Here is a 24575-nt window from a genome sequence, read left to right on the forward strand (position 1 = left end):
CCTATTTCTATCACTTATAACAGATTCATTATCTTTCATATTTATCAACTGTCTCCAACCTTGCTGTCAAAACTCTTACCCATTTCACTGTCCAGATTTTTTGAGGGGACATTGTATCCAGGATTGGAATGTTTCAAAATCAATTGTTGGAGCTTCGGTGGTCTTGCTAACTACCAGAATATTTTTGGACACCTAGGAGTGTCATTATATTTATACTGGCATGCGGAACTTTTCTCGAACAAAAACTTGGCCTTCAGATTCCAGGGTTTGCCAGTTTCATATAGATAAGACTCTCGGCATTCTGTATGATTTGCCTGCCACTATGATTGAAGTGGGGATGATTGTATATTTTAAATACTCTCCCAAGTGAGTCTAGCATACACTTGAGCCACTCTAATCAGTGGTGCCATCCCTTTGTGGTAGGGTAGGGAGTGGACATTTGGGAAGCAACTCTTGCAGGTGTCATTGGTGGAGAAATTAATTCCAAGAAAGGGTAACAGGGTCTTCTTTGGGATTTCAGACAGTCTTAATATTTTTTCCCCTCAAACTTATTTTTTCCATTGTCTTTTTCATTATTATTATTACCTCTTCCCTCCCCCACAAAAAAATTCTAGTAAACCTAATGTTCCCAGTACCCCTGGATCAGGTGGCAAATCCAAGACACTGTCGACAACCGCTGCTTGAATAAATAAAGAAAAATTCTGTTGATGATCTCTGCAGTATAAAGGATTCCTCCAACAATAATTCCTTCTCCAGTGTTATTACAGACAATTCATTGGCACTGGCAGAAAATTTTTCTTGTAATAAGGACAACAGTAATACTTCACTCTCTGGTTCTGGTGTATTGCCAGATCCAATTAAAAATTTGAAAATAGTCAATTTAGAAAACATTCCAATTGGTTGTAGCTATCATACAATGAATTAAGCCTTTTATAAATTTTGGGGCAATCAAAAGAAATTTTGGTGGAGTTTAACAGTAGTAAAGGTTTTTGGGAAGCTTTGGTATTATTTTCAAGTTTTGAGATTGCTTTAGAAGCTAACAAAAAATTAGGAGCATAAAAATTGACAATTGTGTCATTTTTGGGGCTATGTGATAAAGTACCAAGAAGTCTGGATGCTTATAAACCTAAAGCATGGATAGAAAAAGTAAGAGCATAGACTTCCAGAAGCAAAGAACCCCCAAGCCTACAACATGGATCATTGCATCTGGAAAGATTGATAATCATAACTATTACAGGATGAGTAAATTTATAAAAAAATGTTGGTTTAATTAAAAGGATATTATTAGATATGGTAAGCAATCTGTTTTGATCAATGCTAAGTTAGGTACTCAAGCTCTCATGCTTTGTGGGATGAAGATTGAAGACACTAATCCTACTAAAAATATTAAATCACACATGAGCTTCAGTTATGGTAAAGGAGTAGTTTTCGATAGCGACCTATATGATTTTTCAGAACATTTCTGGACATTTGAGCCCTCTTAATGAGAGAATGCCTTGATGAAGTCATTGAGCTTCAGCACGGCATTTCATTCCCATGCTGAATCTTGGTGACGGGCAAGAGGGCTCTCGAACTTGGGGAAATTGCTCCCCCAGTTCGAATCTAAATTTCTCTCTTTCTTATCTTTTTCTTCCTCTTTATATTGCTTCAACCTTCTCCTAATATTATAAACTTTCTTTCATGATGCTGTCCCAACCCTATGAGTAAAATTTTCCATATGTATATGTGTATATTTTTACATATATATGTATGTTTATTATTTTTTTTTCTCTTTATGGCATGGATGTTTCTACATCTGTTATTGCCACTTGGGCGGATGTTTCTGCATCCGGTATTGCTGCCTGCTTTGATGAATGTGAAAGGTGTCGCGGTTGGGAGGCGTTTGTGCTCAAAGCTATATGTGAGTGTATAGGATGATCTCAGCCATCCCGAAGATGGTTTGGACCTTTTTGGCAGAACTATTCCAAGTGTTGGGTCTTCGGAATCCAGGGGGATCCAATGCTTGGGGTAGGACTCTCGGCTTCTGGCCGGAAGCCCGTCATTACAGATATGGGGAGGATGATTCCATAGTTTCTTGGTCTCAGTCCTAACAGGCGGGTTCAGCTTACACCTGTGCCTCTATATCTGTTTTGATGCTATCCTTCGGGTAGGGTATGGAGTGGACCATCTGGGAAGTATACTCTCACTGTGCCGGTAGTGGAGAGTGTAAATTTCCTTCCCAACATGTGATGCCTTAATGTTCTCAAGCAGGTAAATCAAACTTCAAAAAATCACTCTTCTCTCTTCTTTTTTATGATGGATTCTTGTGAAAATGACCCCACCTCCCCTGGATATGCTGACTCGCCCCCGGCACTGTTGACGACCTCTGGCAATTCATTTAAAGAAAACTCCGTTGACGACCTAGGAACTAAAAAGGACTGTTCTTTAAACATTCTGAAAAAGGGTAATTTGGGCAACACAGGAAAACTGAAAGTCCTGCACGTTACCCAAATCCCTTTAGAAGCTAATTATGATGTGCTACATAAAATATTTGAGTGTTACGGATCAATAAAAGAAATTAGAATGAAACTTCAAGATGATAATTGGGAATCTTGGTTATCATTTAATTGTCATGAGGAAGCATTTAATGCAAGCTGTAACATTGTTGATATTAAAGTAGGTAATATGAGTGTTAAGGGTGCTCTTTGTGATGGGGCACCTAAAGATCTGGATGTCTACAGACCAGCAGACTGGGCTGATAAAGATATAGAGGCAGATATACCATCCCAAAGAAAGCCAAAACCACCAATGTGGCTTCTTGCTCAATCTGTGGGAGGTACGGAAAATTATTTCAAGATATGCAAATTTCTTCAGAGGAAGGTAGGTACGATCGCACCTGGAGATATATCTCGATTCGGGAAGAAAAGTTTCTTGATAAAGGCCAAGTCATACACACAGTCTGTTTACTGTCTAATTTGAAGACAGTAAATGATGATATAAAATTGGACATCAAACCCCATCTAAACTTTAGCTATGGAAGGGGAGTGGTTTTTAATAGGGATCTGTATGAATTTACTGAAGAGGAGATATTGGCCATGTGTCCCCTATCAGTGTGGAAAGTACATAAAGTACCTGGAACATCAATGATTGTTCTTACTTTCCAGGATGCTGATGTACCTTTCCACATAGACATAGAAAACGAAAGGATCAGAGTTCAACCTTTTAAGCAGAAGCCACTGCAATGTTATAATTGCTTTAAATTTGGACATCCTTCCAAAGTTTGCAATAATGAAAAAATTTGTAATACTTGCTCCAAAATTTACCATGGGGATTGTGCACTTGAGGCAAGATGCTTAAACTGCAACTCTAATCATAAATCCAATGATAGGAGCTGCCAGTTTTATAAGTTAGAAGAGGCTGCCCTCAATAAATCAATTATTGAACATGTAAGCGTGGGGCATGCCAAGAGATTATTAAATAAATCTAATACTTATGCAAAAACATTAAAAACAGGAGAAAAAGTTCCTCGGGAATCATCTCACCCACCTACTACTGTAGGTAGTTCTCGAAAAAGGAATTCACAATCTATTGATAAAGTGCTGCATAAGACAAGAACATCTCCTCCTAAAGATTTATCATTGAGTATCAACAAAAAGACATTGCCCACCACTATCAAACCTTTGTCCCCCATTACAAAGGATAGTACTAACCTCTCCCAGGCCATATCCTTGCCTGATTTAATGGAGATTCCACCTGACACCAAGTTATCAGGTGTACCTGTAGTGGGGAAGGTACAAAAACCTGGTAACCTGCAACCTATTAATCGTAAAAGAGAGAGACCTCCATCTCTCTCACCCCCTTCCATAAGAAATACTAGAATTATGACATCAAATAAATATGATGTTTTGTCTGTTGATGTTGGCGATCAACCAGAAGACAATTTAAATAAATCAGAAATTCAAGTTGAGGTCCACCATCCCCCTCAACAAATATATAAAAAAGATACAAAGAAAAACTCCAACGTAAAACCCAACATAACAAGACCATCTCTGAAGAAACCTACAAGTAATAATGTTAGATTAAAAACTGCTAATGGGAAGACCTCACCCAAGACGTCTTCCAGAAATAATCCATAGTTTTCTCCTCCATTTTGCAATGGAACTGTCAGGGTTTGAGGGCGAAATATGAAGAACTTAAGCTCCTAATTCATGAGCATTCCCCCATAATAGTATGTCTACAGGAAAGTATGCTTGATTCTAACACTCCTAGTCCTCGAGAGTATGTTAGCTATAGAACACCATATAATCAACAAGCAGGGAGCCATGGCGGAAGTCTCATGTACATTCGTCGAGATGTTCCCCAAATACCCATGTCTATACGTACAACCCTGCAGGCAGTTGTTGTACAAATTGATATAGGGAGAAAATATACAATATGCTCTCTGTACTTACCTCCAAATGATGATATTTTATATGATGATTTAGCAGAAGTTATTCAACAACTCCCTCAACCTTTTCTCTTACTGGGAGATATGAATGGTAGACATCCTTTATGGGGTGATGTTTTGGCCAACAGAAGGGGCAATATTATCTCATCAATTGTGGAGAATGAGGATGTGGGGCTCCTTAATACAGGAGAGCCCACACACTTTCATGTTCAGACAGGTACTTTGTCATGCATTGACCTTTCAATTGCAAGCTCTAACTGCCTTCTTGATTTTGATTGGAGGACATTAGATGATTGGCATACTAGTGATCATGCACCAATCATTATAAACACCAACAAGGGTCCGCCTTTGCAAAGATCGCCACGTTGGAATCTAGAAAAGGCAGACTGGGTTAAATTTTCTGAGCTAAGTGAAATCGAAGGGAGAGCAGAACAGTTTGAAAGTATTGATGATGCTATAGACCTGCTGAATGGAACTCTTCATACAGCAGGAGTCAATTCAATTCCCAAAACAACAGGGTTATTCAAACGACGACCAGTCCCGTGGTGGTCTTCAGAACTAACTGCACTCCACAGAGCCACAAGAAGATCTCTAACACGATTGCGTAGACTCCGAACTGATGAGAATTTAATTATGTACAAGAAATGTAGAGCACAGTTCCGTCGTGCCATGAAAGAAGCAAGGCGCCAGTCATGGATGTCTTTTGTTTCCTCCATTAACAGTAGAACACCACCATCTTCTGTGTGGAGGAAAGTAAAAAAGATAGCTGGCAAATTCACCCCCAACCCACCACCAGTGTTGAAGGTGAATGGCCAGTATGTAACTGAAGCAAATGAAGTTAGCAATGCCTTGGCTAATCATTTTTCAAATGTATCCAGCAAGTGTGAAGGAGCCCCTGGTCACCAGTATAGGAGCACTGAAGAAAAGAAAATTTTAAATTTTGCAACAAGAAGGGAGGAGTCGTATAATTCTCCTTTCACTGAAAGAGAATTTGATTCCGCACTTGCTCATTGCAACGATACAGCCCCTGGACCCGATGGAATTCCATATGCAATGATTAAACATGTACATTTTAATACAAAGCTATTTATTTTAAGCATTATTAATAGAATATGGCATGATCATAGTTACCCAAGTGTTTGGGAACTAGCCATTATTTTAGCCTTTTTAAAACCCGGTAAAGACAAGTTTTTAGCAGCAAACTATCGTCCTATTGCATTGACATCTTGTTTATGTAAAATTATGGAGAAGATGGTCAATGCAAGGCTGATATGGTACCTTGAAAAGAAAGGTATTTTATCACCGATTCAATGTGGATTCCGAAAAATGCACTCAACGACTGATGTGTTGATACGACTTGAGTCTTCTATTTGTGAAGCCTTTGCTTCCAAACAGCACCATGTTACAGTATTTTTTGACCTTGAAAAGGCATATGATACCACATGGAGATATGGTATTCTTAAAACCATTCATGAATTGGGATTGAGAGGAGAGCTGCCACTATTTATTCAGGCATTTCTTTCACGTAGAGTTTTTCAAGTGAGAGTGGGGGAAACTCTATCAGAGAGTAAGTGCCAGGAAGGAGGAGTTCCTCAGGGTAGTGTGCTGAGTGTAACCCTTTTTGCACTAGCAATTAATGGGATATCCTCAGCCATTCCCCAGGATGTTCTCTCAACACTATTTGTGGATGATCTCTCAATATCATTTGCTGGCACTAGAATGGCAATGGTTGAGAGAAAAATCCAACTCTCTATTGATAAAATTATCCAGTGGGCTGACATGAATGGATTTAAGTTCTCGACAAGTAAAACTACCATTGTCCATTTTTGTCGTATCCGGGGAGTACATCCAGACCCGGATATATACATTAAAGGTCAACGGATACCATGTGTATCGGAAACCAAATTTTTAGGTTTGATATTTGACTGTAGACTTACATGGGTTTCTCACCTAAAAGCGCTAAAAGCTAAATGTGTTGAAGCTCTGAATATCTTAAAAGTATTGTCCCATACATCATGGGGGGCAGACCGCAATACTATTTTAAAATTATACAAGGCCTTGATTTTTTCCAAAATTAGTTATGGTTGTGAGGTATATTCTTCAGCCACCCCAAGCCGGTTAAAAATATTAGACTCGATACATCATGCAGGTATTAGATTATCTACTGGAGCTTTTAAAACCTCGCCTATCCCAAGTCTCCTTGTTGATGCTGGAGAGTTACCTCTAGACCTTTACCGAATGTCTTCCATTCTTCGGTATTGGTTTAGATTGCAAAGACTCCCTAGCTCTCTAGCCTTTCAGACTGCAAGCCTTGTAAGACACGCATCATACTTTGAGTTGCACCCAAAATCTCCTCAACCTTATGGCTTTCGGGTGAAACGATTTTTAAATAGTCTGGATATAATTAGAAATAAGGTACTTCCATTCAAGGTATCATCAACGCCTCCATGGAAATTACCTGACATATCTTTTTGTAAATACTTTATTGGAGTTAAGAAGAATATGACTGACTTAGAATCCAGGTCTCTTTTTATGGAACATGTCGAAGAACATAGGGGATCGACTTTTATATATACTGATGGCTCCAAATCTGATGCTGGCGTTGGATTTGGAGTACATAGTAATGATTTTAATTGTAGAGGTGCACTTCCTCTAACAGCTTCCATATTTACTGCGGAACTGTATGGCATATTAACCGCTATTGAGAAAATAGCTTTGGAAAAGGAGGGTAATTTTACAATTTTTAGTGATGCAAGGAGTGTTCTTCAAGCTTTAGAAGTTTTTAATTCTAGTAACCCTCTAGTTTTAAAGATTTTAGAATGGCTTTTTATTATTGGACGGAAAGGTATAACTGTTCGATTTTGTTGGGTTCCAGCACATGTAGGTGTGTCTGGGAATGAGAAGGCAGATTTACTGGCGAAGAATGCGGCATCCGAGTTGTTACCAAGGAGGTATCCCATTCCATGTAACGATCTCCTACCTTACATCAAGAAATTGGTTTGTGATAAATGGCAACAGCACTGGGACAGTCAAGACGGCAATAAAATGAGGGAAGTAACAAATATCATATCACCTTGGAGGTATAACATGATTCCCCGAAAATGGGAGACGACTCTTTGTCGTCTCCGTATTGGTCACACACGGTTGACACACGAGTTTCTGCTGAAGGGCCAACACCAACCGTATTGCGAGGACTGCTTAGTACCTTTAACAGTGAGGCATTTGTTGACCGAATGCCCTAATTTTACTAACTTAAGAAATAGATATCTGTTTGAGGCTCAAGGTGAGGATGGCAGGTTTATCCTTGCCAAGATTCTTGGACATGATGTGTCTTACTATGCGAGCGGAATTTTTAGATTTATTTCAGAAGCAGGTCTTCTGAAAACTATTTAACTATTTTAATGACTTCTTAATTTTTATGGTTTTAATCGAATTCTCTTTTAATTTTCATATACAGTAAATGGTATCGGCGTCAATGACCTTAGATGTCAGGATGCCAGAAAACTTTCAATCAATCAATCAATCTGGACATTTGAGAGACCAGTTATACCTGATCATGTAAATATTGATAATGAAATAGTATGTGTTCGAGAATATAAACTTAGGCCTTTACAATGCTTCGATTGTTTCAAATATGGTCATAAATTCACGTACTGCAATAATACAAAGGTCTGTATTAACTGTTCTTAGAACTTGGTGACTGCAACAGATACAACATGTAGAAACTGTAAAGAACACCATAAATCAAAGTTGTCAAGAGTACAAGAAAGAAGCTGCCATCTTGAAAGCAAAATGCTGAATATATTAGTGTAGGCCATGCAAAGAATTTACTTAATTGGCAACTTAATTTTGCTCAAGCTACTAAGGTGCCACCACAAAGTAATAATTCGCTACCCCCTACTACCACAGGGGAACCAGTGGTAGCACCTGCCCATCAAATGCTTCTCCCTTAGTGGTAGTGGCCCAGCCATCTGGGTCAAGCGTTGCCAGTCGTTTGAGCGAAGTCACTTTCAGCAATGTATTTTTCAGCGAAGCCAATTGAGACAAGTTCATTTAAGGCGATGCATTAAGAGCGAATGTTAGATTCAGCGATTTACTACGTACTCCTAATATGTATCTTAGTCAAAAGTTTGCCAACAGGTGTTATAAAGAGTTTGAAACAAATATTAGTGTCAGGAATTTCACAAACATTATTAAAAGCAATGCTTTTAAAAGGATTTCCCCCTGGCTGAAACAGAGGCTGGGACCCATGAGGTACAGCGACCTAAAAAAGAAACTGACGGAGATCTACGACCTCCCGGTACCCCTGAGGGCCCAGCGCGCCCTCGACCTGATGATAACGCCCCTCGGCGACACCTGTCCCTCGGCAGCCTGGGACAAAGTGATGGACCTCCTCCAGCTGAACAAGCTCAACAGCAATGTACTGCCCAGGGAGACAAGCCTGTCAAGAGAGATCTTCCTCCGTTGATTTCCCCAAAGCATCCGCGCTCAGTTGGAGGGCGACGAGGACCTGGACACGCTGTCATTGGTTGAGAAGGCCAAGAAACCAGATACGCCGCCACCACCTCCGTCAATGCCGTCACAGAGGAGACCGAAGATTATCCTGCAGAGCCAGACAAGGTAGGGATCAACGCAGTCCACGGCGGGAGATTCCAGAACTCCTGCTCTCGTCCCCGGTCGCAGCAACGGCAGCAGAGTCCCCAGCAGGAGCAACGGCAAGACCTCTACCACAAGGGTCCTGACTTTTCTGGATGGTGCTATTTCCACCGAGTATGGGGGAAAGAGGCACGAATGTGCGTCCAGCCATGCGCCCATCCAAAAAACTAGGTGGGCAACCGGGTCTACAAGCAACCGTGGAGCAGGCGAGGCCCGATCACACGGGGCTCCTACATCCTGGAAGTCAACTCAGGAAAAAGGTTCCTGTTGGATACCGGCGCTTTAGTGTCGACTTTCCCGTCCTTGAAGGATGACCGCGGCCTCCCATCAGACGACAGGGCTGCCCTGGTCGCCGAAAACGGCAGCCCCATCACCTGTTACGCGACGAGGACACAAGATATCCATCATGGGCCGGGTTCACGACTAGCTTTTCCTGATCGCAGACGTCAAGGTGCCCCTTCTGGGCGCCAATTTCCTCGCTCGCCACGGACTGCTGGTAGATCTGCGTCGCAAACGACTAGTAACCAAGATTCATACCAGTCCCACCACCTCTCCAGCAGGCCAAGCCCTCCCAGGGTGTGTTCAGTCACGCCCCACGAATACGGCTGCTGGCTAATTCCTGGTCTTCACACCCGAGCTTCGCCAACTGGAAGGGGTCCTCGCCAAGCATGGGATATTTCACCATATCTCAACAATGGGGCCCCCCAACTCATTGCAAGGTTAGACGCCTCCCACCGCAGAAGCTACAAGATGCCAAGCGTGCCTTACAGGAGATGGAGCGCATGGCATTTTGCAAGAAGGCGTCCAGCCCGTGGGCCTCTGCGCTGCACATGGGTAAGAAAGCTGACAGGAGTTGGAGGCCCTGCGGCGATTATAGACGCTTAAATCTGGTCACGACGCCTGACCACTACCCTTTGCCCAACATGCAGGATCTCACCGGACCCTCCACGGGGGCACTATTTTCGCTAAAATGGATCCTGAAGTCTTATTTTCACGTCCTCGTGCATCCCGAAGATGGCCATGATCACCCCATTCGGGTCCTACGTTTTCTCCTACTCAACGTTCGGCCTGAGAAACACCGGGGTGACCTTCCAGCGTCTAATAGACAGCATCCTGGGGGACCTTCCCTTCTGCGCTGTCTACGTCGACGACATCCTCGTATTCTCCAAGACACAGGAGGACCACCTGGGGCATGTGAGGACGGTTCTGAAGCAACTGCAGGAGAATGGCCTCGTGGTACGCTTCGACAAATGCACATTCGGGGCGGAGAAGTGGAGTTCTTGGGACACGAACTCTTGAAAGGTAACATGTGCCCCGTGAAATCGAAGTTGGAGGCAGTAAACAAGTTCCCGGCACCATCATCCGTGGAGTCCCTGCAAGAGTTCATCGGCATGGCCAACTACTACCGGAGGTTCCTGCCCAACATCGCCAGCGTGATGACGCCCCTCCTCAATGTCCTAAATGGGATACCGAAGAAACTACAGTGGGGTCCTCCTCAACAAAAAGCATTAGAGCAGACAAAGACTGCCCTCTGCAAGGCCACAACCCTGGCCTACCAGGACCCCGGGGCCCCCGTGAGGTGAACTACGGATGCCAGTAATGCTGCATGCGGCGCCGTCCTGGAACAGTTGGTCAACAACGAGCCCCAACCCCTCGCCTTCTTCAGCAGGACGTTGAAACTGCCCGAGACTCGATACAAGACCTTTGACCGCGAGCTGCTGGCAGTATACGCCGCCGTCAGGCACTTCAAGTACCTGCTGGAGGGAACCTCATTCGCTATGCAGATGGACCACCAGCCTCTGGTCCACGCTTTCACCAAGCCTGGGGATGCATGGTCCGCCCGACAGCAACGACATCTGGTGGCCATCTCCGAGTTTGACTGTAGTATCAGCTACGTCCCAGGAAAAAAGAACCCGGTGGCCAATACCCTGTCGAGGATCTGCATCAACTCCATCCACATCGGGGTGGACTATAAGGACATCGCCCGGGAGCAGACGGATGACCCCACCACAGTAGACACGAGGTCCTCCTCGACCTCCCTTCGGTGGGATGACGTCAAGTTACATCCCAACGGTCCCACTCTGCTCTGCGATACCAGCACAGGTCGTCCTCAACCTTTTATCCCACCATCGAGGCGAAAGGCTGGTATTCCATGTCATACACGGCCTCTCCCACCCCTCATCGAGGACCACCACCAAGGTGATGACCGACAAGTTCGTGAGGCCGGGGATAAGGAAGGACTTGTGTGAGTGGGCGCATGCATACACAGCCCTCTTAACGAGAGAATGCCTTGATGAAGTCATTGGGCTTCAGCACGGCATATCATTCCCGTGCTGAAGGCTTGTGACGGGCAAGAGGGCTCTCGAACTGGGGAATTTCTTTTCCTCATTTTGACTCTAAATTTCTCTCATTCTTTTTCTATTACCTCTTATTGCTTATTCCTCCTTCATAATTATCAGCTGTCTCCAACCTTGCTGTCAAAACTCTTTTACCCATTTCACTGTCCAGGTTTTTTAGAGGGGACATTGTATCCATGATCGGTTTTTATTTCAAAATCAATTGTGGGAGCTGTGGTGGTCTTGCCAACTGCCCGAAAATGTTTGGACACCTAGGAGTGTCAGTATTCCCATACTGGCACGCGGAACTATCTCTTAGGAAATTTGGCCTTCGGATTCCAGGGGTTGGCAATTTTATAGAGATAGGACTCTCGGCATTCTGTCCGGTTTGCCTGCCACTATGATTAGAGTGGGGATGATTGTATTCTTGAAATGCTCTCAGTCCCATCAAGCGGGTTTGGCATACACTTGAGCCACTCTAATCATAGTGGTACCATCCCTTTGTGGTAGGGTAGGGAGTGGACATTTGGTAAGCAGCTTTCACAGGTGTCATTGGTGGAGAAATTAATTCCAGGAAAGGCTAACGGTGTCTTCTTTGGAATTTCAGACAGTCTTAATTTTTTCTCTCCCTTAAACTATATTTTTTTTCCATTGTTTTTTTTTTCATTGTTATTATGACCCCTTCCCTCCCCCTGAAAAAATAATTAATGAGTAAACTTAATATTCCCCGTACCCCTGGATCAAATGGCGAACCCCAGACACCGTTGACGACTTCTGCTTGTTTAAATAGGGAAAGCTCTGTTGACAACCTCGGCAATAAAAAGGATTCCTCCAACAATACTTCTTTGACCAGTGTTGTTAAAGACAATTTATCGGCACTGGTGGAAAATGATGCTTGTAATAACCGTAATACTTTACTCTCTGGTTCTGGCTCATTACCAGATCCAACAAAAAATCTGAAAATTCTCCACTTAAAAAACATACCAATTGGTTGTAGCTATGACATAATTCATGAAGCCTTCTGTAGATTTGGAGCAATCAAAGAAATTTTAATGGAGCTTAATGGTAGTAATGGCTTTTGGGAAGCTTGGGTATCATTTTCAAGTTTTGAGATTGCTTTAGAAGCAAATAAAAATTTAGAGAGCATAAAAATTGACAATTGTTTAATTTCTGGGGCTTTATGTGATAAAGCACCAAGACACCTAGAGGTATATAAACCAGAAGAATGGATGGAAAAAGAAATAGACCATAGACTTCCAGAAGTAAGAACCCCCAAGCCCCCAACATGGATAATTGCATCTGGAAAGATAGATAATTATAACTATTATAAGATTAGTAAATTTATACAAAAAAAAGTTGGTTTAATTAAAAGTAAGGATATTAGTAGATACGGTAAGCAATCTGTTTTGATTAATGCTAAATCAGATACTCAAGCTCACATGCTTTGTGGCATGAAGATTGCAGAAATTGATCCTATTAAGGATATTAAACCACATATGAGCTTCAGCTATGGTAAAGGAGTAGTTTTTGATAAAGATCTATATGAATTCTCAGAACCAGAAATTCTGGACATGTGCCCTGCTAATGTTTGGAAAGTAAGTAAGATCCCTCAAACAAGCATGGTAGTTTTAACATTTGAAACCCCTGTTATACCAGATCATATAATTATTGAGAATGAAAGAGTACGTGTTCGAGAATATAAACCTAGGCCTTTACAATGCTTTAATTGTTTCAAGTACGGTCACCCTTCCCGGTACTGCAATAATACGAAGATCTGTATTAACTGTTCTTTGTTAGAACATGGCCAATGCAACAGAGATACAACCTGTGCAAACTGTAAAGATAATCATAAACCAAATGATAAAAGATGTAGAGAATACAAGAATGAAGAAGCTGCAATCTTGAAAGCAAATGCTGAACATATAAGTGTAGGTTATGCAAAGCATTTACTCAATCGGCAACTTAATTTTGCTCGCGCGGTTAAGATGCCAACAAAAGATTATAATCCACTACCCCTTACTACCACAGGGGGACCAGTGGCAGCACCTGGCCCGTCAGGTGCATCTCCCTTAGTGGTAGTAGCCCAGCCATCTGGGTCAAGTGCTCAGGCTATAAAAGCCAGAGCACAAACCTCCAAAGAGGTCAATATGGTGTCCAACACACCAAAAGTATTGTCACCGATAGGAGCATCTCCCCTAGAGGTAGTAGCCCAGCCTTCTGGGTTAAGTGCTCGAACTGTTGAAGTTCTAGCACAATCCTCCAAGGAAGCCAATGTGGCTTCCACCACCTTAAATGTATTGTCTCAGGCAGAATCTCTACCTGATTTGATGGAGATTGGAAAACAAGATCTTCCAAAGAGGAAAAGGTCCCCATCATCCTCACCTTCATCTAAGTCAGGTAAGTGCCCTACTGCTCATGATCCTAAGGTTGACTCTTATAAAGATCCTAGAAAGAAAGAAAAGAAGAGTGGTGGCCTAGTAAAGCCTTCCATCTCCAGGCCTTACATGGCTTCATCTGAAAAGTCCCAAAAGACAAATGAGACAAAGAAAAATAATAACAAAAGATAATGTCTATCATCCAGTGGAATTGCAGAGGTCTAAGTACTAGCATTGAGCAAATAAAAACTTTAACCAGGGACTCAGACACGAAGGTAATTTGCCTACAGGAAACCAAGATAAGTGACAAACCATTTAATCCTGGACTCAATTATCATTTTTGTAGATCCCCTCCTTTGCAAGCTGCAAGAGCTCAAGGTGGTACAGGTTTTATTATTCACAAATCTGTAAAATTTGAAACAATCCCACTCAATACACCACTACAGGCATGTGCAGTTAGAACTCATATCGGGAAAAAAATTACTTTATGCTCGCTATATATTGAACCATCCTTAGAACTTTTCCTCTTAGATCATGCTGGTAATCCAAGAAGGCTTAGACTTTCTGACCTCCAAGACTTGATCAATCAGCTTCCTGCCCCTTTTATTTTAATGGGTGATTTTAATGCAAAGCATACTTTATGGGGTGGAAATGTGTGCGATAGATGGGGTAATCTTGTTGAAGAATTAATCGACAACAATGATGTAATACTAATGAATGATGGTTCTCCAACTAGGTATGATGTATTCCACAACTCTACATCAGCCATTGATTTGTCAATCTGTTCCTCATCCATTCGATTGGACTACCTTTGGTCAGTAAATGAACACCTACATGGCAGTGACCATTGGCCAATAATGTTAAATTATGTCCATAATCTTCCTTCTCAGTGTCCACCAAAATGGAAGATAGATGAGGCAGACTGGGCAGCTTATGAAAACTGTTCACACACTGATAAAGAATATGATGAATTTACATCTCCAGTGCATGCCTATCAACATCTTGAAAATATTATTGATGATAATGCTAGCAAGTTTATACCTAAAACATGCGGTTTACCTCATCGCTCTGTAGTTCCTTGGTGGAGTAAAGAATGTGCCAACGCAAGAAAAGTGACCCGAACTTGCTTCAGAAGATACTTGAGGACAAACTATTTAGCAGATAGAATAGCATATCTCAGAGCCTGTGCCAAACAAAAAAGAATTTTTAAAAAAGCAAAGAGAGCATCTTGGAAGAAATATATATCTAATATTAATACCAAAACTCCTTCAAAGGAAATATGGGACAAGATTAGAAAACTTCAAGGTAAATTCGTCCCTAAGCCTCTACCAATATTAAGGGAAAATAATAGATATATATCTGACCCCAAAGATGTAGCAGAGGTTCTTGCTAAGCACTTTGCTCATGTATCAAGTGCTGACAACTATTCCCCAGCATTTCAACAAATTAGAGCATCAACATCTGTTGTTCCTCCTGCTTCTTCAAATACTGAAGCTTTTAACCTGCCTTTTAGTATGGAGGAGATGCAAAATGCTATCTCCAGCTCTTCTTTAACTGCCCCAGGTGAGGATGGCATCCGGTATGAAATGATATCACATCTTCCAGTGGATACCAAGGAATTTTTATTAGAAACCTTTAATGGTCTATGGGCTTCCCATACATCTCCTGATTCCTGGCATACTTCAATTGTAATTCCAGGCCACAAGTCTGGTAAAGACCCAGAACTGCCATCTAGTTATAGGCCCATATCCTTGACCAGTTGCATATGCAAACTATTTGAGAGAATGATCAACAACAGACTTGTGTGGTATCTAGAATCAAAAAATCTTTTATCTAACAGACAGTTTGGTTTTAGGAAGAACCGAAGTACTCTAGACCCTTTGCTGATGTTATCAAGGGAAATTTCAAATGCTTTTTCAAACCAAAACCAGGTGGTGGGTGTCTTTTTTGACCTCGAAAAGGCATATGACACCACCTGGAGGGGTGGTATTTTAAAGCAATTGGCCTCGTGGGGTATAGGAGGACATATGTTCTCTTTTATTGAAGAATTTTTATCAAACCGCTCCATTAAAGTGAGAGTAGGGTCAGAACTATCTTCATCCTACATGCAAGAAGAAGGTGTCCCCCAAGGCAGCGTATTGAGTGTGACCTTGTTTGCTGTTGCAATTAATAGTCTCATTAGTCACATACCTCCTGGCATACAAGGATCACTATTTGTTGATGACTTTGCAATTTATTGTAGTGGATCATCTGCACTACAAGCATGCCAAAATCTTCAAATTGCAATAAATGCTGCTTCCGCATGGGCAAATTCTCGCGGATTCATGTTTTCTCCTCAGAAGACCAAAGCCATTCGCTTTACTCGTACTCGTAAAAGGGAAGAGATCCCCACCCTTTTCTTAAATGATTGTATTTTGCCATATGAGGATAGTGTCAAGTTTCTTGGAGTCATTTTCGACAAGAAAATGACATTTGGTCCCCATATAAATGACCTATCTATCAGGGTTAAGAAGTCACTGAACATTCTGAAAGTGATATCACAATTTGATTGGGGTGCTGATAGAACAACTTTGCTTAGAATTTATACATCTTTGTGTCTGAGCAAGTTAGACTATGCATGCCAAATATATGGGTCAGCTACAAAGACTTTACTTGGAAAACTTGATATTGTTCACAATGCTGGGCTTCGCATCTGCACAGGTGCTTACAGAACATCTCCCATTGACAGTCTCTATGTTGATTCTGGCATACCTCCTCTTTCCATTCGCAGAGAGGAGTTGAGTTTGAGGTTTTTAGCTAGGTCCCTTGCTGTGAGAAACAATCCTAACTGTAAATATGTTAGGACGCCTTTAGATCGGGCTCCTAACAGATCTAGAGTGCCTAAGCCTTTGGAAGTACAGCTGAAAAATGATGCTAGAGAAGTAGGCTTGTTAACAGCACAGATAGCAGAGGTAGGATATCCCAAGTCTCCTCCTTGGTGTAATCCACCTGTTAAAGTATGTTTTACAGCAGGAGGGAAAAATACCTTACCTAGTAGGGTAATGAAAAGTGAGTTTTTAAATCATGCTGCTCAACATCATGGGAAACATGTTTTTACAGATGGCTCCAAATCGGCTGCAGGAGTTGGAAGTGCAGCTGTGGTGGGGGATATTGTTATTAGAAGGAAACTCCCCTACTCTTGTTCAATTTTTACTGCTGAGCTGTACGCAATAATTCTCGCAGTCCAACATATTTTTAAAAATGGCAACCAAAATAGTTTTTATACAATTTTTACGGATTCCAATAGTGTTTTACTCTCATTAAAACAAATTATGCCAGGCCATCATCTAGTACAAGAGGTGCAGGACTGGTTAGTACTTCTGCAATCTAGGAAGAGTATCAGTGTTCACTTCTGTTGGGTCCCTGCCCATGTTGGGGTGGATGGGAATGAACAAGTAGATAAGGCAGCAAAGGAAGCTTCAGGGCTAAGAAATCCATCCCCCTTGAGTATTCCTTACAAAGATCTTAAAAGTGAGATTCATCTTTACTGTAAAAATAAGTGGCAAGCTCGATGGTCTGAACTGACCACCAATACAAAATTGAAACAAATCCACCCATTGGTGGATAAATGGTCATCTTGTAATTCTACAAGTAGAAGGGATACCATTATTTTAACTAGGCTGCGTATTGGCCATACACATGCAACGCACAATTATTTAATGAAGAGTGGGGAAGGGAGACAGGCCCCTCTTTGTAATACCTGTCAAGTGACAATGGATGTTAGACATATTTTAGTCGATTGTCCTGTTTTTAATCTCCAGAGGAGGACACATTTACTCCAGGACAAACCGTTAAGAGATATACTGGGGGAAAACTGTAATACCCTGAACTTGAGAAAATTTATACAAAGTATTGGGTTATATTACGAGCTATAATTGATTTTATTAATTTATTTATTTATTTTACCCTTTTAATCCCTATTTATTTCACATCTAGATTTTATTGTATGAAAGTGTTACGATTTGTATTAAAGGTTAAAATGATACTAAATGGTGTGAGTGTACAGATATGATTGAATGATTTTCGTTATATAGCGCTGAATGGCCTTTGATGCCCCAGTGCTTGGCTTAATGCCTAAATCCCCATATTCAATTCAATTCAGCATGCATACACAGCGTGTCAGACCAGCAAGGTTGGCCACCACACACAGTCAGGAGTCGGCAGTTTCCCACAACCCATGCAACGTTTCAGACACATCCATGTCGACGTCGTGGGGCCCTTGCCACCCTCAGGCAACACCAGATACCTCCTCATCAATCAATCAACGAGGTGGCCGGAAGCGACACCCATGACCGAAGCCTCAATGGATGCCTGTACCTGGGCCCTTCTCTCAAGCTGGGTCAGCCATTTCGGGGTCCCTTCATCTCGGACCTGTGGGCATCCCTCGCCCGCCTGATGGGAACCAACCTGCGCAGCACAACTGCCGACAACCCCCGCAGCCAACGGCATGGTTGAAAGGAGCCATCGGTCGCTGAAGGCGGTCCTAATGGCCTGATGCAAGGACGAGCATTGGGTCAAGCAACTCCACTGGGTCCTCCTCGGCCTTCGAATGGCTCTGAAAGTAAACAGCGATGCATCTTCAGCAGAAGTAGTCTATGGGGAGATGCTAGTGGTCCCTGGAAAGTTTTTCCCTTCTAATCCAGACACCGGAGACGTCAGACTCGCCCGGCTGTGTGAAAGGTCAGGAAACTTCATGCTGTGCCACAAAACGTACGCGGACAGGATGAAACGTTTCGGGCTGGCCTCGCAGAACACCTGCCCTTACGTCTTTGTCAGACAGGACAGTCACCGCCCCCCACTCTCACGTCCGTACAAGGGGCCGTATCGTGTGCTGGAGAGGACAAATAAGGCATTCAAGATCATGGTCCATGGAGTAGAAGACTGGTTGACCGTGGACAGATTAAAGCCTCCTCGCACAGAAGACGAGGACAACGTACCTGAGCAGTAAGGGCGGCGCCCACGAGAGCCTCCCCAGAATAAAACAAAGACACAAGAAGGCCGCCCAGACGCGGTCCAAGGAAACTGCAACCAGCAGTTGAACCCCCTGGGTTGCAACACTGGGGTGGCATCCTGCAACCCCGATGCACAAGGTGGAGATAATGGCTCTCCAGCGCTAGTATCCAGACAAAGGGGACGCTTGCAACCCCCGTCTCAATAGAGACTAAAAGCGATATGTTTATTATTCATCTTTCATACAATCATTAAAATATTCCCCTTTTAATAATTGACTTGGGGGGGGGGGGTAGTTGTAAGGACAACGTCCTACAACGCTTGCAACAATATTTTCATCATTGTATGTATTTTTCTGTACACATTACTTACTCAGTCCGGCGCCGAATCATCTCCCCTTCATTTCTATATACATTTCATTGAAGATTGAAGAGCTAATAAAACCGGGGGTAAAAAGTAAATATCAGGAAAGGTTGAAAATGGCATATAACGAGGTGAGAGTAAGAGAAACTGGTAATTTAGAGGAGGAGTGGAAGTTAGTAAAAGAAAATTTTGTTGGGATTGCAAGTGATGTATGTGGCAAGAAGGTTGTTGGAGGCAGCATGAGGAAGGGCAGTGAATGGTGGAATGAAGGAGTGAAGGTAAAAGTGGAAGAGAAAAAGAGGGCTTTTGAAGAATGGCTGCAGAGTAATAGTATAGAGAAGTATGAAAAATATAGAGAGAAAAATGTGGAAGTAAAGCGCAAGGTACGTGAGGCAAAGAGGGCAGCTGACCTGAGGTGGGGTCAGGGATTGGGTCAGTCATATGAAGAGAATAAGAAGTTGTTTTGGAAAGAAGTGAAGAGAATAAGGAAGGCTGGCGCAAGAATTGAAGAGACAGTGAAAGATGGAAATGGATGGTTGTTAAAAGGAGAGGAGGCAAGGAAAAGGTGGGCGGAATATTTTGAAAGTTTGCTGAATGTTGAGGATAATAGGGAGGCAGATATAATTGCTGTTCCAGGTGTTGAGGTGCCAGTGATGGGAGATGAGAATGAGAGAGAGATTACAATAGATGAAGTGAGGAGAGCACTAGATGAAACGAGAGTAGGAAAAGCATCTGGTATGGATGGTGTGAAAGCTGAGATGTTGAAGGAAGGGGGTGTGACTGTACTTGAATGGTTGGTGAGATTGTTTAATATGTGTTTTGTGTTGTCAATGGTACCAGTAGATTGGGTTTGTGCATGTATTGTACCACTATATAAGGGTAAGGGAGATGTGCAAGAGTGTTGTAATTCAAGAGGTATTAGTTTGTTGAGTGTAGTTGGAAAAGTGTATGGTAGAGTATTGATTAATAGGATTAAGGATAAAACAGAGAATGCAATCTTGGAAGTACAGGGGGTTTTAGAAGAGGTAGGGGTTGTATGAATCAGATTTTTACAGTTAGGCAGATATGCGAGAAATATTTAGCAAAAGGTAAGGAGGTGTATGTTGCGTTTATGGATCTGGAGAAAGCATATGATAGAGTTGATAGGGAAGCAATGTGGAATGTGATGAGGTTATATGGAGTTGGTGGAAGGTTGTTGCAAGCAGTGAAAAGTTTCTACAAAGGTAGTAAAGCATGTGTTAGAATAGGAAATGAAGTGAGTGATTGGTTTCCGGTGAGAGTGGGGCCGAGACAGGGATGTGTGATGTCGCCGTGGTTGTTTAACTTGTATGTTGATGGAGTGGTGAGAGAGGTGAATGCTCGAGTACTTGGACGAGGTTTAAAACTGGTAGACGAGAATGACCATGAATGGGAGGTAAATCAGTTGTTGTTTGCAGATGATACTGTACTGGTTGCAGACACAGAAGAGAAGCTTGACCGACTAGTGACAGAATTTGGAAGGGTGTGTGAGAGAAGGAAGTTGAGAGTAAATGTGGGTATGAGAGAAGGAAGTTGAGAGTTAATGTGGGTAAGAGTAAGGTTATGAGATGTACGAGAAGGGAAGGTGGTGCAAGGTTGAATGTCATGTTGAATGGAGAGTTACTTGAGTAGGTGGATCAGTTTAAGTACTTGGGGTCTATTGTTGCAGCAAATGGTGGAGTGGAAGCAGATGTACGTCAGAGAGTGAATGAAGGTTGCAAAGTGTTGGGGGCAGTTAAGGGAGTAGTAAAAAATAGAGGGTTGGGCATGAATGTAAAGAGAGTTCTATATGAGAAAGTGATTGTACCAACTGTGATGTATGGATCGGAGTTGTGGGGAATGAAAGTGATGGAGAGACAGAAATTGAATGTGTTTGAGATGAAGTGTCTAAGGAGTATGGCTGGTGTATCTCGAGTAGATAGGGTTAGGAACGAAGTGGTGAGGGAGAGAACGGGTGTAAGAAATGAGTTAGCGGCTAGAGTGGATATGAATGTGTTGAAGTGGTTTGGCCATGTTGAGAGAATGGAAAATGGTTGTCTGCTAAAGAAGGTGATGAATGCAAGAGTTGATGGGAGAAGTACAAGAGGAAGGCCAAGGTTTGGGTGGATGGATGGTTTGAAGAAAGCTCTGGGTGATAGGAGGATAGATGTGAGAGAGGCAAGAGAGCGTGCTAGAAATAGGAATGAATGGCGAGCGATTGTGACGCAGTTCCAGTAGGCCCTGCTGCTTCCTCCGGTGCCTTAGATGACCGCGGAGGTAGCAGCAGTAGGGGAGTCAGCATTATGAAGCTTCATCTGTGGTGGAAATGTGGGAGGTTGGGCTGTGGCACCCTAGCAGTACCAGCTGAACTTGGTTGAGTCCCTGATTTAGGCTGAAGGAACATAGAGAGTTGAGGTCCCCTTTTTGTTTTGTTTCATTGTTGGTGTCGGCTACCCCCCAAAATTGGGGGAAGTGCCTTGGTATATGGATAGATGGATGGATTATTATATGTCAAGCGTGGGCTTTCATATTTATTGTAATGTTAACTGTAGAAAACACAAGTGCCCCGCATTTTTCACCTGTTGGCGGTCGGTCAGTCACCTTGCTACGCTGCCTTCCGCAGAGGTCAATGTACTTTGCCCGTGTCGGAAATAAAGCATCACTCGTCTATGGTCTGGCATCTCGAACCCTCACAGTACATGTACTGATATAAGGGGAATTTCTTTCAAAAGAAGTGTAATGCCAATCTTACAGTGATCCAGTCAGCTCAAAGTGTTTTTAAATGTTAATGATAATTATAAAAATATATTTTTTCTAATGTGTGTTACATACACATCAGATATTTTTAGTTAAGAAAGATTCTGAAAAATTTTATGCAATACAGTGTTAAGTTCATTATTATGTGTAATATAAATATGGATAAGACCACCTTGAAAAAATAATGAATAGGAGACATGAAAATTCTTTAGTTAGCCAATTAAAAAAAACATTGCAACAAACTAACTTGTAAATTGGGATGTCAGGTTCTCCTCCATCCATTGTCCTTAAAGTAAGGCAACACTGCTGCAGTTTGCTTTTCGGATCATTCCAATCTTGATTCATGATGAAATGATGTAGACGAGGGAAGAAGCAGACTTGACAAAAGGTTCGACAGTAGTCTAATCCCTGAAAAGACATATCCTTATAATTCACTTTAGACTTTGTATGGATTAAATTATGAATGTAAACTTCAATTGCATGACTATTTGTTCAGATAACATTAACATATACTGGAAAAGTTTAACTTGGCAAAGTGCTATCAGTGCACCTTGTCTTTGCAGAATCCCTAAAGGCTGAAATTGCACCTGCTTTTTAACTTTTATCTCCATTTTTCCCTCCTTTCTTCTTGTTATCTAACCACTTTCTGACTACTTTACTACTACTTTTTTGGGTTAATGTGTTCTGTGGTCTCCAAGGACCTTCCTGTTAAAGGCTAGGACAAGGACATAAATACTATATAAATACCAAAGAAATAGTCTCCCCTGCTTTAGGGCCAGTGTTATAATGGGCAAAGCACCGACTGTGTGTGTATAATAGAGACCAAGTTAAGGCACCATTGAAGTTGACAGCACCAATAATACTGAAACATCTGGTTATGGTTGACACGACATTATTACATCATCACCTAAAACTTCTGCTACAAGTGAAGACCCCACTACCTGCACATCAACTTGAATCCATCCACCATCTAATTTTCTTACGTTGAAAGGACAACATCGATCCTGGCTCTGTCTTGGCGACGTGAGGAATCTTCCATACAGTCAAGTCAAGTAATGTAACGGAAATCATGTTTTGATTAGCTATCCACTATTAATAGTTCTGTTAACGTAACAATGGTTTATTTACAGGATAGTTTTGCTGTCAAGAGTTTGTTTGTTTTTTTGCTTTTGATTTGAACAGCCTTTACTCCCTGGCTTTATTGATAACATGGAGAACTTCAATTTGTTTCATTACACCTTTTCCAGTGTTAAAATTCCTTGTTGAAATATTTTTATCTTACATAGTTTAGTAACTTTTTACTGTTTTCATATTTTTATCTTGCATAGTTTAGTAACTTATTACCATTTTCACAAGTCTAGTCAAACACACAAAAGTTAATTTTATAACTGGCGTAATTAGTCTTTTCAATCTAGTTTTCATGATTACCATGGGAATTTATATATACTGTACAATGATTTATGAAACTAAACAGAAATTTTAGTCTAGCCTTATTGCTGATCTATGAGTAAGCTAGCTAGGCTAAAACTGGATTTTTAGTGACCAATTTTATGGACGGGTAATTGGTTTAAGGGTAACTCGGTAATAAACTGCTTTTGAAAATTTAAAGGCAATTCCGTAACCTATTAAATTTGAGTAACAAATTTGTTTTAGTATCTAACCTTAATGAAGTTAGGAGGCAAAGATGGGAAATGACAGTTCTATGGGCTATTATATATAGTAACATTGGACTATTATAGCAGTTTTATAACCTGGTAATGTTTACCATTAAGATTATTATTGTGGACAAGCAATTCACTTATTAATTGTGCAATTCTCTATTGCCTAGTATTTCCACTTACAGGAATGTTTGTGAATATATGGATAGTTGTGGAGAGGCATTTGTTCCTTTATCTCCCCTTGGATTAAGAGTGAAGGGAAGGGGCTAGCAAGGACCCTTTCTCCCTAATAGCATGATTTGTCCTCATCCTTCTGTGTACTGAGTATTGAACAAGGGGAAGTACAATTGAACAATACAAGGTTTGACGCTCTCTCATAACCAGCATCTTAAGAAACCACTGGTTCAATTACAGAGTAGTTAAGGAGAGGGCTTGCCTAGTATGACCCCCTTCCCTTACCCATCCTCTTGAGGTCATCTATATTGATAGTTAGGGGAAGGGGTAAGTTGTTTAGGTTTACTAAATAATTTCAGTCAGTTACTGCCCATTGACAAAATACTTTCCTAAAGTATTTTATGAGTTATTTTTTTTCCTTCCATTGGATTGCTAAACCATAAGGTCACATTATTATTATTATTATTATTACTAGCTAAGCTACAACCCTAGTTGGAAAAGCAAGATGCTATAAGCCAAAGGGCTCCAACAGGGAAAAATAGCCCAGTGAGGAAAGGAAATAAATAAACAATATAAGTAGTAATGAAAATTAAAATACTTTGAAAAGATTAACATTAAAACATATTTAATTTATAAACTATAAAAGGACTTATGCAAGCCTCTTCAACATAAAAATATTTGCTGCGAGTTTAAACTTTTGAAGTTCTACTGATTCAACTACTTTGTAGTTGGGGAATAGAGTATGAACCTTGCCTTGCCCACTCATTGAGGTAGACTATCTATAATAGAGGAAGCAACCAGTCATTTTAATAGCCTCTCTCTTTTAGATACTACCGCTAGAGAG

General features: G+C 41.5%; 1 protein-coding gene across 1 annotated transcript in view; it reads right to left on the minus strand.

Annotated features, from left to right (window-relative positions):
• LOC137658711 (ribonuclease 3-like) overlaps window positions 1–24575 on the minus strand; it is a 222031-nt gene that overhangs the window by 22031 nt on the left and 175425 nt on the right. The window contains exon 20 of the mRNA XM_068393707.1: window positions 22147–22307. Within this exon, the coding sequence (XP_068249808.1) occupies window positions 22147–22307 (161 nt within the window). The remainder of the gene's footprint in view (window positions 1–22146; window positions 22308–24575) is intronic.

Source organism: Palaemon carinicauda, chromosome 19 (assembly GCF_036898095.1).
Source record: "Palaemon carinicauda isolate YSFRI2023 chromosome 19, ASM3689809v2, whole genome shotgun sequence".
In the NCBI taxonomy this organism is placed as follows: Eukaryota; Metazoa; Arthropoda; class Malacostraca; order Decapoda; family Palaemonidae; genus Palaemon; species Palaemon carinicauda.